The sequence below is a fragment of the Penaeus vannamei genome, chromosome 11 (genome assembly GCF_042767895.1).
Source record: "Penaeus vannamei isolate JL-2024 chromosome 11, ASM4276789v1, whole genome shotgun sequence".
NCBI lineage: Eukaryota > Metazoa > Arthropoda > Malacostraca > Decapoda > Penaeidae > Penaeus > Penaeus vannamei.
Window position 1 is genome coordinate 14225147 of NC_091559.1, and position 12500 is coordinate 14237646.

The following is a 12500-nucleotide window of genomic DNA, read 5'->3' on the forward strand; positions in this document are numbered from 1 at the left end:
GACGCGATCGAGAAATGTGGCAACTTCGCCGTCGACCTTGGCAGGAACAGCTGATCGCGGGCCGTCCAATCCTTCAGCAACTGGCCTACCTGATGCTCGCCAAGGATGCTTGACCATTTTTTATTGTTTTTAGCTCCTTGTAGGCAGTGCGTCGAAAATCGAACCGCACGAGAGCTAATTAAGAGGGAGGCGTCGCGGACGAGGCTTCCAAGCGTATCCTTTGAAGTGGCACAACGGTACCTGGGTTTATAATTGACTTAGGAGGAGAGAGGTCAGGTACCTACAAGGTCAGGATGGCGATAAGGTGAGGTCCAGGGGCTCCCCGCCCTCGGTCCCTCGCTCTTTCCTTATGGGGCTCCTGGCCCTTTGTCTCGTGCGTGAGGGTTCCTTTGCGGCGCTGGCGGGGAATCGGGATTCGAGGCAGCCGCGAGCACGTGCTCGTGTGGTAAAACTGATGGTGCAGCTTATGCAAATCGACCCTTCGGAGAGGGATTTCCACGGTTTGAACAAGCGCGCGAGACGTAATTCGAAGATACCGACATCGTGCTCATGGAACATTCCCGTTTACTTAAGAGGATCCTACCTTTCCAAGGCCGGGTGTTCGCGACGGCGGGTTGAGTGACGTGCGTCCGAGTGAGAAGGGATTTGAGACGTTAACGTGAGACGTCTTTTGTTTCCCGGTCGGAGAGACAAGAGGACGCAGGGGAGGACCAGCTCCTCGTGCACGCGCGGTGGTCTGCGCGCTGCAATCGCATTGGCGGAGTTATTTCGGAAAGGGTTTCGTCCCGGACTGCTCCCCGGCTTAGCGGCAGCCCAAGTTCAGAAGGGGGGTGGGGTAGTGTGGTCATGTTTGACCCGCTGACCTGGAGGGTAATGGGCCCTTGATATTCTTTGGTTATTTTCTCTCTCAGTTTTGCCTTGGACGTTTGACAGCAGACTAAGCATAAATTAATATCATATGATGGAGTGATGCTACCTGTTGCATGCCTTTCTCCTTGTCGCAGCCTGCTGCTGAGCTGGACTAGGGACTGCTCCTGCTGACTGTTCTGATTCGCCTGACGGGGTACCCCATCCCTCATCTTCTACCCCCCCCCCTCTCTCTCTCTCTCTCTCTCTCTTTCTCTCTCTCTATCTCTCTTTCTCTCTCTCTCTCTCCTTCTCTGCTTTCTGTCTTCTCCCTCTTTTCTCTCTCTCTCCCTCCCTCCCTCCCTCCCTCCCTCCCTCCCTCCCTCCCTCCTTCTCTCTTTTTCTCTCTCTCTCTATCTATCTATCTCTCTCTCTCTCTCTCTCTCTCTCTCTCTCTCTCTCTCTCTCTCTCTCTCTTTCTCTCTCTCTCTCTCTCTTTCTCTCTCCCTCCTCCCTCCCTTCCAACCTCTCTCCCTCCTACCCTCCCTCCCTCCTACCCTCCCTCCCTCCCTCCGTCTCTCCTTCCCTCCCTCTCTCTCTCTCTCTCTCTCTCTCTCTCTCTCTCTCTCTCTCTCTCTCTCTCTCTCTCTCTCTCTCGGGAGGAATCTCACCTCTCCCCCCACTCACCCCATCCCCCTTGGCTAGGGCGGTTTCCCCTGGATAACACCGGACTGGATTTCGGTTTTCTCGCGTCCGCCACACCGTCACTTTTACCCTGACTCGTCAGTAAAAATTTTCATTCGTATTTTTCGCAGTGTGAAGTTTTACATATTTATATATTTTTGGTGATGTATTGTATGATTTCCAAACCTCGGGATGCAGGGAAGAGTGGACCCCGCTCGCGGTGGCGCTTGCGTCCTCTTTGGTTTAGCCAGAGGTTTGTTGAGGAAACGTGACATGAGTATCTGGATTGCGAGAAAATTAGAGATAAGTGGATATGCTTGCATCGGGGGCGCTGGATTTCTGCGTGGGAGCGCTTGGCAGGGGCGAGTAGTCAAGATGTCCATCGTCGGGACGAACGGCGGCGATTGCTTGTGCGCGAATGTCCATTTGGTCAACTCTGAGGTCGTCCGTATCGTTGCGGGAATTTTGTAGGAGCGTCAGGTTGCTTTTCGACGCGGTGAGATCACTCGATGTCCTGCCGAAGGAAAAGATCGACGTCATCCCGAGGCATCTCGCTCCAAGGTCTATTTGGACCGTGTTTCGGCCTTTCGCCGTCTGCTCCCGAAAGCGCACTCGCCCCGTGCGATTCCTTATCGCCTATCAAGGCCTCGGATAAGCACAGGGTGTTTGTGTGCTTGTCCAGGCCGGGCAGGACCACAGATTAGTGATGCCCCTCCCACAACCTCCCCACTCCTCCCCCTCTCCCCCATAGCTTCCCCTCTCATCCCCTCCTCCCCTCCCCTGTCTAAGTCGCTGGAGGCTCTCGACCTCCAGACTTTACATCAACGACAAAAGAATTTATGCCTCGGGTTCCAGAAGTCTCTCTCTCTCTCTCTCTCTCTCTCTCTCTCTCTCTCTCTCTCTCTCTCTCTCTCTCTCTCTCTCTCTCTCTCTCTCCCTCCCTCTCTCCTTTCCCTCCCTCCCTCTCTCCTTTCCCTCCCTCCCTCTCTCCTTTCCCTCCTTCCCTCTCCCTTTCCCTCCTTCCCTCTCCCTTTCCCTCCCTCCCTCTCTCTCCCTCTCCCTACCTCCCTTTCCCTCCCTCCCCCTTCCCTTCTCTCCCTTTCCCTCCCTCCCCCTTCCCCTCCCTCCCTTCCCCTCCCCCTTCCCCTTCCCCTTCCTCCTCCTCCCTCTCTCTCATACCGACAGACAGACAGACCGGCAGACGGGGTTTCCAGGCTTACCTTAAGAAAAGGTGAAGCAAAAGGCGAGCGAGACGACGCCGTTTTTCGAGGGCGGGAGGGGCCCCATGGGAGGGCCCCCCTCCCTGCACCGGCCGCGAACTCAAGCGATTCCTCCACACGATACACTTCACATTATTTTACCGTTGTATATGTATGCGTGCACACACGTTAAGGTCCGCGCTCAAGAAGCAAGCAGACAGGCGCGCGCGCGCGTGCTCGCAATTTATCTTTTAATTTGTGTTAAGCGAAGGGCCCCTGGCACAGGTGTCGTTCCAAGCGACGTGTAAAAGTTAGCTTATCAGGAACTTGTTCCAAGAACCTGTTTATCAGTTTGGCTTGCGACTGCAAGATTGATGTGAATTTATTTATGCAATCTAGTAAGTAAGGACGTGTTAAAAATGCTCACTCACTCACCCACCCAAACCCATCCACTTACCCACTTCCTTACTCACTCACACTCCCACCCACCCATCCACTTATCTGTCCATCCGTCCATCCACCCACCCACTTACTTACTTACTTACTTACTTACTTACTCACTCACTCACTCACTCACTCACTCACTCACTCACTCACTCACTCACTCACTCACTCACTGACACTCACCCACCTTCCCACCAGCTTATCTGCTCACTCACTCACTCACTCACTCACCTACTCACTCACTCACTCACTCACTCACTCACTCACTCACTCACTCACTCACCCATTCACTCACCCACTCACCCACCCATCCACTCATCTGTCCACCAACCCACCCACTCAGTTACTCTCATCCACCCAATCACTCGCTCACACAGACACACGCACACGCAACCCGCCCAGCAGCCCAAGGCGCTCTGACGCCATGTCCTTCGTTGCAGTGGGCGGGATGAGCGGGCGCGGCAAGGCGACGGCCGCCGTGAAGAAGGTGTCGCCGCCGAGGGTCCCCGACGCGGCCGTCTCGCACCGCCACTCAGGATCCTCGCTCAGCTCCGGCGTGTACAGCGCGGGCAGCAGCGACCAGCGCTCCTCCTACTCCTCCTCCGTGGGCGAGGACAACCCGCCGCCGTCGCCCAGGAGCCCCGCCAAGGGTGAGTCCGGGCGCCTGGGACCTCCCAGACGTCGCTCAGGGCGCTAGGGCCTCCGGGGACACCTGCCTTTCGTGTCCTGGTTTTCCCCTCAGCTTATCCTCGCCCTCAGCCGCCTTCTCGTCCTCAACTTCCCCTCGCCCTCAGCCTCCTCGTCCTCAACCTCCCCCTCGTCCTCAACCTCCCCCTCGCCCTCAGCCTCCTCGTCCTCAACCTCCCCCTCGCCCTCAGCCTCCTCGTCCTCAACCTCCCCCTCGCCCTCAGCCTCCTCGTCCTCAACCTGCCCCTCGGCCTCTGCCTCCTCCTCCTCACCCTCCCCCTCGCCCTCAGTCTCCCTTCTCGTCCTCAACCTCCCCCTCGCCCTTAGCCTCCTCGTCCTCAACCTCCCCTCGCCCTCAGCCTCCTCGTCCTCAACCTCCCCCTCGCCCTCAGCCTCCTCGTCCTTAACCTGCCCCTCGCCCTCAGCCTCCTCGTCCTCAGCCTCCTCCTCGTCCTCAACCTCCCCCTCGCCCTCAGTCTCCTTCTCGTCCTCAACCTCCGTCTCGTCCTCAGCCTCCTTCTCGTCCTCAATCTCCCCCCCTTAGCCTCCTCGTCCTCAACCTCCCCCTCGCCCTCAGCCTCCTCGTCCTCAACCTCCCCCTCGCCCTCAGCCTCCTCGTCCTCAACCTCCCCCTCGCCCTCAGCCTCCTCGTCCTCAACCTCCCCCTCTCCCTCAGCCTCCTCGTCCTCAACCTCCCCCTCGTCCTCAGCCTCCTTCTCGTCCTCAACCTCCCCCTCGCCCTCAGCCTCCTCCTCGTACTCAAGCTCCCCCTCGCCCTCAGTCTCCTTCTCGTCCTCAACCTCCCTCTCGTCCTCAGCCGGCTTCTCGTCCTCAACCTCCCCCTCGCCCTCAGCCTCCTCGTCCTCAACCTCCCCCTCGCCTTCAGCCTTCTCGTCCTCAACCTCCCCCTCGTCCTCAACCTCCCCCTCGCCTTCAGCCTTCTCGTCCTCAACCTCCCCCTCGTCCTCAACCTCCCCCTCGCCCTCAGTCTCCTTCTCGTCCTCAACCTCCTTCTCGTCCTCAACCTCCCCCTCGTCCTCAGCCTCCTCGTCCTCAACCTCCCCCTCTCCCTCAGCCTCCTCGTCCTCAACCTCCCCCTCGTCCTCAGCCTCCTTCTCGTCCTCAACCTCCCCCTCCCCCTCCGCCTCCTCCCCCTCGACCTCCCCCTCGCCCTTACCCTCCTTCTCGTCCTCAACCTCCCCCTCGCCCTCAGCCTCCTCGTCCTCAACCTCCCCCTCGCCCTCAGCCTCCTCGTCCTCAACCTCCCCCTCGCCCTCAGCCTCCTTCGTCCTCAACCTCCCCTCGCCCTCAGCCTCCTTCTCGTCCTCAACCTCCCCCTCGCCTTCAGCCTCCTCGTCCTCAACCTCCCCTCGCCTTAGCCTCCTTCTCGTCCTCAACCTCCCCTCGCCCTCGGCCTCCTCGTCCTCAACCTCCCCCTCGCCCTTAGCCTCCTTCTCGTCCTCAACCTCCCCCTCCGCCCTCAGCCTCCCTTCTCGTCCTCAACCTCCCCCTCGTCCTCAGCCTCCTTCTCGTCCTCAGCCTCCCCTCGCCCTCAACCTCCTCGTCCTCAACCTCCCCCTCGCCCTTAGCCTCCTTCTCGTCCTCAACCTCCCCCTCGCCCTCAGCCTCCTTCTCGTCCTCAACCTCCCCTCGTCCTCAGCCTCCTTCTCGTCCTCAACCTCCCCCTCGCCTTCAGCCTCCCTCTCGCCCTCAACCTCCCCCTCGTCCTCAACCTCCCCCTCGCCCTCAGCCTCCTTCTCGTCCTTAACCTCCCCTCAATCCTAACCTCCTCGCCCTTAGCCTCCTTCTCGTCCTCAACCTCCCCCTCGCCCTCAGCCTCCTTCTCCTCCTTAACCTCCCCCTCGTCCTCAGCCTCCTTCTCGTCCTCAGCCTCCTTCTCGTCCTCAGCCGCCCTCTCGTCCTCAACCTCCCCCTCGCCCTCAGCCTCCTCATCCTCAACCTCCCCCTCGCCTTCAGCCTTCTCGTCCTCAACCTCCCCCTCGTCCTCAGCCTCCTTCTCGTCCTCAACCTCCCCCTCGTCCTCAACCTCCCCTCGCCCTCAGCCTCCTTCTCGTCTTCAACCTCACCCTCGTCCTCAACTTCACCTCGCCCTCAGCCTGCTTCTCGTCCTCAACCTCACCCTCGTCCTCAGCCTCCTTCTCATCCTCAACCTCACCCTCGCCCTCAGCCTCCTCGTCCTCAGCCTCCCCTCGCCCTCAACCTCCCCCTCGCCCTCCCCCTCCCCCTCGTCCTCAACCCCCCCCTCGTCCTCAACCTCCCCCTCGCCCTCAGCCTCCTCGTCCTCAGCCTCCCTCCTCGCCCCTCAACTCCCCCTCGCCCTCAACTCCCCCCTCGCCCTCAGCCTCCTTCTCGTCCTCAACCGCCTCCTCGTCCTTAACCTCCCCCTCGCCCTCAGCCTCCTCGTCCTCAACCTCCCCCTCGTCCTTAGCCTCCTTCTCGTCCTCAACCTCCCCCTCGCCCTCAGCCTCCTCGTCCTTAACCTCCCCCTCATCCTCAGCCTCGTTCTCGTCCTCAGCCGCCTCCTCGTCCTCCCCCTCCCCCTCCCCTCAGCCTCGTTCTCGTCCTCAACCTCCCCCTCGTCTTCAGCCTCCCCTCCCCCTTCCCCTCATCTTCCCCCTCGCCCTCAGCCTCCTCGTCCTCAACCTCCCCCTCGTCCTCAACCTCCTTCTCGTCCTCAACCTCCCTTCTCGTCCTCAACCTCCCCCTCGCCCTCAGCCTCCTTCTTGTCCTCAACCGCCTCTTCGTTCTTAACCTCCCCCTCGCCCTCAGCCTCCTCGTCCTCAACCTCCCCCTCGTCCTCAGCTTCCCTTCTCGTCCTCAGCCGCCTCCTCGTCCTCAACCTCCCCCTCGTCCTCAGCCTCCCCTCATCCTCAGCCTTCCCCTCATCCTCAGCCTCCCCCTCGCCCTCAGCCTCCCCCTCGTCCTCAACCTCCCCCTCGCCCTCAACCTCCCCTTCGTACTCAGCCTCCTTCTCGTCCTCAACCTCCCCCTCACCCTCAACCTCCCCCTCACCCTCAACCTCCCCCTCGCCCTCAACCTCCCCCTCGTCCTCAATCTCACCCTCGTCCTCAGCCTCCTCGTCCTCAACCTCCTCCTCGTCCTAAACCTACCCCTCACCCTCAACCTACCTCTCGTCCTCAACCTCGCCCTGGTCCTCAACCTCACCCTCATCCTCATCCTCGTCCTCAACCTCAACCTAGCCCTCAACCTAGCCCTCACCCTCAACCTCCCCCTCGTCCTCAACCTCCTCGTCCTCAACCTCCCCCTCGTCCTCAACCTCCCCCTCGCCCTCAACCTCCCCCTCGCCCTCAACCTCCCCCTCGCCCTCACCTCACCCTCATCCTCGTCCTCAACCTAGCCCTCGTCCTCAACCTAGCCCTCACCCTCGTCCTCAGCCTCGTCCTCAACCTCCCCTCGCCCTCAGCCTCCTTCTCGTCCTCAACCTCCCCCTCGTCCTCAGCCTCCTTCTCGTCCTCAACCTCCCCCTCGTCCTCAGCCTCCCTTCTCGTCCTCAACCTCCCCCTCGTCCTCAGCCTCCTTCTCGTCCTCAACCTCCCCCTCGTCCTCAACCTCCTTCTCGTCCTCAACCTCCCCCTCGTCCTCAGCTTCCTTCTCGTCCTCAACCTCCCCCTCGTCCTCAGCCTCCCTTCTCGTCCTCAACCTTCCCCTCGTCCTCAGCCTCCTTCTCGTCCTCAACCTCCCCCTCGTCCTCAGCCTCCTTCTCGTCCTCAACCTCCCCTCGTCCTCAGCCTCCTTCTCGTCCTCAACCTCCCCTCGTCCTCAACCTCCCCCTCACCCCTCAACCTCACCCTCGTCCTCAACCTCCCCCTCGTCCTCAGCCTCCTTCTCGTCCTCAACTTCCCGCTCGTCCTCAGCCTCCTTCTCGTCCTCAACCTCCCCCTCGTCCTCAGCCTCCTTCTCGTCCTCAACTTCCCGCTCGTCCTCAGCCGCCTTCTCGTCCTCAACCGCCTTCTCGTCCTCAACCTCCCCCCTCGCCGTCAGCCTCCTTCTCGTCCTCAACCTCCCCCTCGTCCTCAGCCTCCTTCTCGTCCTCAACCTTCCCCTCGTCCTCAGCCTCCTTTTCGTCCTCAACCTCCCCCTCGTCCTCAGCCTCCTTCTCGTCCTCAACTTCCCGCTCGTCCTCAGCCGCCTTCTCGTCCTCAACCTCCCCCTCGCCGTCAGCCTCCTTCTCGTCCTCAACCTCCCCCTCGTCCTCAGCCTCCTTCTCGTCCTCAACCTTCCCCTCGTCCTCAGCCTCCTTCTCGTCCTCAACCTCCCCCTCGTCCTCAGCCTCCTTCTCGTCCTCAACCTCCCCCTCGTCCTCAGCCTCCTTCTCGTCCTCAACCTCCCCCTCGTCCTCAACCTCCCCCTCACCCTCAACCTCACCCTCGTCCTCAACCTCCCCCTCGCCCTCACCCTCCTTCTCCTCCTCAACTTCCCGCTCGTCCTCAACCTCCTTCTCGTCCTCAACCTCCCCCTCGTCCTCAGCCTCCTTCTCGTCCTCAACTTCCCGCTCGTCCTCAGCCGCCTTCTCGTCCTCAACCTCCCCTCGCCGTCAGCCTCCTTCTCGTCCTCAACCTCCCCCTCGTCCTCAGCTCTCCTTCTCGTCCTCAAACTCCCCCTCGTCTTCAGCCTCCTTCTCGTCCTCAACCTCCCCTCGTCCTCAACCTTCCCCTCGCCCTCAGCCTCCTTCTCGTCCTCAACCTCCCCCTCCTCCTCAGCCTCCTTCTCCTTCTCCACCTCCCCCTCGTCCTCAACCTCCTTCTCAGCCTCCTTCTCGTCCTCAACCTCCCCCTCGTCCTCAACCTCCCCCTCGTCCTCAACCTCCTTCTCGTCCTCAGCCTCCTCCTCGTCCTCAACCTCCCCGTTCGCCCTCAGCCTCCTTCTCGTCCTCAGCATCCTTCTCGTCCTCAACCTCACCCTCGTCCTCAGCCTCCTTCTCGTCCTCAACCTCACCCTCGTCCTCAGCCTCCTTCTCGTCCTCAACCTCACCCTCGTCCTCAGCCTCCTTCTCGTCCTCAACCTCCCCCTCGTCCTCAGCATCCTTCTCGTCCTCAACCTCCCCCTCGTCCTCAGCCTCCTTCTCGTCCTCAACCTCACCCTCGTCCTCAGCCTCCTTCTCGTCCTCAACCTCACCCTCATCCTCAGCCTCCTTCTCGTCCTCAACCTCACCCTCGTCCTCAGCCTCCTTCTCGTCCTCAACCTCCCCCTCGTCCTCAGCCTCCTTCTCGTCCTCAACCTCCCCCTCGTCCTCAGCCTCCTTCTCGTCCTCAACCTCCCCCTCGTCCTCAGCCTCCTTCTCGTCCCTCAACCTCACCCTCGTCCTCAGTCCTCCTTCTCGTCCTCAGCCTCCTTCTCGTCCTCAACCTCCCCTCGCCCTCAGCCTCCTTCTCGTCCTCAACCTCCCCTCGTCCTCAGCCTCCTTCTCGTCCTCAACCTCACCCTCGTCCTCAGCCTCCTTCTCGTCCTCAACCTCCCCCTCGCCCTCAGCCTCCTTCTCGTCCTCAACCTCCTCCCTCGTCCTCAGCCTCCTTCCTCGTCCTCAACCTCCCCCTCGTCCTCAGCCTCCTTCTCGTCCTCAACCTCCCCCTCGTCCTCAGCCTCCTTCTCGTCCTCAACCTCACCCTCGTCCTCCAGCCCTCCTTCTCGTCCTCAACCTCACCCTCGTCCTCAGCCTCCTTCTCGTCCTCAACCTCACCCTCGTCCTCAGCCTCCTTCCTCAACCTCAGCCTCCTTCTCGTCCTCAGCCTCCCCTCGTCCTCAGCCTCCTTCTCGTCCTCAACCTCCCCTCGTCCTCAGCCTCCTTCTCGTCCTCAACCCCCTCCTCGTCCTCAGCCGCCTCCTCGCCCTCAGCCTCCCCCTCCCCCTCAACCTCCCCCTCGTCCTCAATCTCCCCCTCGTCCTCAACCTCCCCCTCGTCCTCAGCCTCCCCCTCGTCCTCAACCTCCCCGTTCGCCCTCAGCCTCCTTCTCATCCTCAGCCTCCTCCTCGTCCTCAACCTCCCCCTCGCCCTCAGCCTCCCTTCTCGTCCTCAACCTCCCCCTCGCTCTCCAACCCCCCCCTCGTCCTCAACCTCCCCCTCGCCCTCAGCCTCCTTTTTGTCCCCAATCTCCACCTCGCTCCCAACCTCCTCCTCGTCGCCTCCACCTCCTTTTCCTCCTCTCCATCTTCCTCCTTCCTCCCCTGATCATCCTCCTCCCCCTTTCCCCTTCCTCTCCACCCTTCCTCCTCCCTCCTCCCCCTCCTCCTCCTCCCCCACCTCCTCCTCCTCCTCCTCCCTCCTCCTCCTCCTACTCCTCCTCCTCCTCCTCCTCCTCCTCCTCCTCCTGCTCCTCCTCCTCCCCCTCCCCCACCTCCTCCTCCCCCACCTCCTACTCCTCCTCCTCACCCACCTCCTCCTCCTCCCTTACCTCCTCCTCCTCCTCCTCAGCCCCTGCCAGCCAGTCCCTCCCTGCCACCCCTGGCGGCACAGGGACCAGTTCATCCAAATTCCCGTGTCAGGAGTCTTAGGTTTCCTCTTCCGGGTCAGAACCACTTTATTGCAAATATATCAGTTTTCATGCCACCTGCGCTTATTGGGATGGCCGGTTGCGTTCCACAGTGATTGGTCTGTAGACTTCCCTCTAAGCAGGTAACTTATTGCTTGGAATTGAGTAGCGGGAAGCAGTTCAAGAAATCGGCCGAGCGGAGGGAAAGGGGACGCAGGGCGAACGAACAGCAGGTTCCGTTGTGTTTTGGTTCATTTCTTGCTATTTTTGTAAAATAAATAAATAAATTGATTCATTCATTGAAAATGATAATCAGAGAATAAAAATAAGTAAGAATAAATCAAGATGGTCCAACAACTTCGAACTGCGTAAAATAAGACATGTATAAAAGCCGCTTTCTGATGCTTTGGTCGCGCTATACAGCCTCAGCTGACCTGGTGAAGGGACACGCCAAAGGGTGCTCCTGCAAAGGAAGATGCGGATCGTTGTTCCGGGAGTAGGCTAGGCGGCAGGGTTCATCTCGTCATGCAGAAGACAGACTGCTTCACGTCTCTCCTGCGATTCCGTGAAGAATGTTAGTCTTTGAAGCACAGTTTGACTCTGTCGATTTCCCATTCATGAACCCGGCCGCAGCGCCTGCTTCGAGGCGCACGCAAGGCAGACGCCACGTCTTCAGCAACACTTTTGAGACTCGAGACACGTTCACCGGGCGTTGTTGAAGCCCGTCGACGTCTAAGTGTTCTTACCTAGTTGTTTGAATACGGGAGAAGAGCTATGCTCAGGTGGTCCCGTCTGCTATATTTAAAGTGTGTGTGTGTGTGTGTGTGTGTGTGTGTGTGTGTGTGTGTGTGTGTGTGTGTGTGTGTGTGTGTGTGTGTGTGTGTGTGTGTGTGTGTGTGTGTGAGATTGCGTCGTAGCGAGGAGTCGGAGGTTCTCCGCCACGGCGACAGTTTTGTGCAGCGGTGTTGAGACGGAGCAGTTGGTGTTATCCACAAGGCTGGTGTTGTTTACATGTTGAGGATGGCCAGGAGCCCGCGGGTCGCTGCCACCACCTCGTTCCTCCTCCTCCTCTTCCTCTTCTTCCTCCTCCTCCTCCTCCTCCTCTTCCTCTTCTTCCTCCTCCTCCTCCTCCTCCTCTTCCTTATCATTCATATTCTCTTCCTCTTCTTCCTTCTCCTCCTCCTCCTCTTCTACTTTCACCACTTCCCTTTTCTCATCAGTGGCATCCACCTAGGTGATTGAAGTGTCCAGAGTTATATTCGGTCCTCTGTATCCACTTCATTTACCTTCACGTCCCTTCCCCTCTCCTTCGCTACCACCCTCGCCCGCTCCCTCTCCACCTCCCTCTCCTTCTCCACGCCCCTTCCCCTCTCCTTAGCTACCTCCCTCTCCCTCTCCACCTCCCTCTCCTTCTCCACACCGCAGGGTCTGGTTAGCGTTCCCGCCATGTCGCGGCCTCGCGTTTGTGATTTTTAGCGTGCACTTGCGCGGGGAGTGAGCGGGCCTTGCCTACGGCAGCGTTTGAGGAGACTTGTTTGTTTGGTTGCTTTCCTTCGCGTGGGCGTGTTTATTTCACATGTCGCGCGGGAGTCGGCGAGGGCGTAGGGCGCCCTCAGTCACCAGGGGAAGCGCGCCTTGCAGAATGGAAGGAGGTGGCGATTCGCAGAGCTCAGGGCGAGAGAGAGAGTGGTGAGTGGTGGTGGTGGTGGTGAGTGAGTGAGAGAGAGAGAGAGAGAGAGAGAGAGAGAGGGGTGGTGGTGGTGGTGGTGGTGAGAGAGAGAGAGAGAGAGAGAGAGAGAGAGAGAGAGAGAGAGAGAGAGAGAGAGAGAGAAATTGAGAGAGTGAGAGAGTGAGAGAGAGAGAGAGAGAGAGAGAGAGAGAGAGAGAGAGAGAGAGAGAGAGAGAGAGAGAGAGGGGGGGGGGGGCACGACCCGCACCCGCATGTCCGGCTGACACGGCGTCGTTGTATCCGATTCGCTGCGGGCGGCGCAGCGGGCGGACGGCCGCGCCGCTGTGCCGAAAGGATAAGTATAGTGACCGCGGTGACTAATGCGAGGCTGCGGCTGGACCTCCGCCGCCGCCGCCCCCCCCTCCTGCCTCCCTTTCCATGCTCTCCTCCCGGTTTCTTGCC

At 60.2% G+C, this 12500-nt stretch overlaps 1 protein-coding gene across 10 annotated transcripts in view; it reads left to right on the forward strand.

The window, feature by feature from the left end:
* The window catches only part of LOC113808166 (caskin-2), a 187813-nt gene that overhangs the window by 147169 nt on the left and 28144 nt on the right, over nucleotides 1-12500 (forward strand). For 8 of the 10 annotated variants that reach the window (XR_011398815.1, XR_011398816.1, XR_011398817.1 and 5 more), the window contains exon 3: nucleotides 3614-3823. The exons of the other annotated variants lie outside the window; for them this stretch is intronic. Coding sequence is in view for 5 of the 8 variants with exons in the window: in XM_070127028.1 (XP_069983129.1) it covers nucleotides 3614-3823 (210 nt within the window). In the remaining 3 variants the exon portion in view is untranslated. The remainder of the gene's footprint in view (nucleotides 1-3613; nucleotides 3824-12500) is intronic. 10 annotated transcript variants of the gene reach the window in all.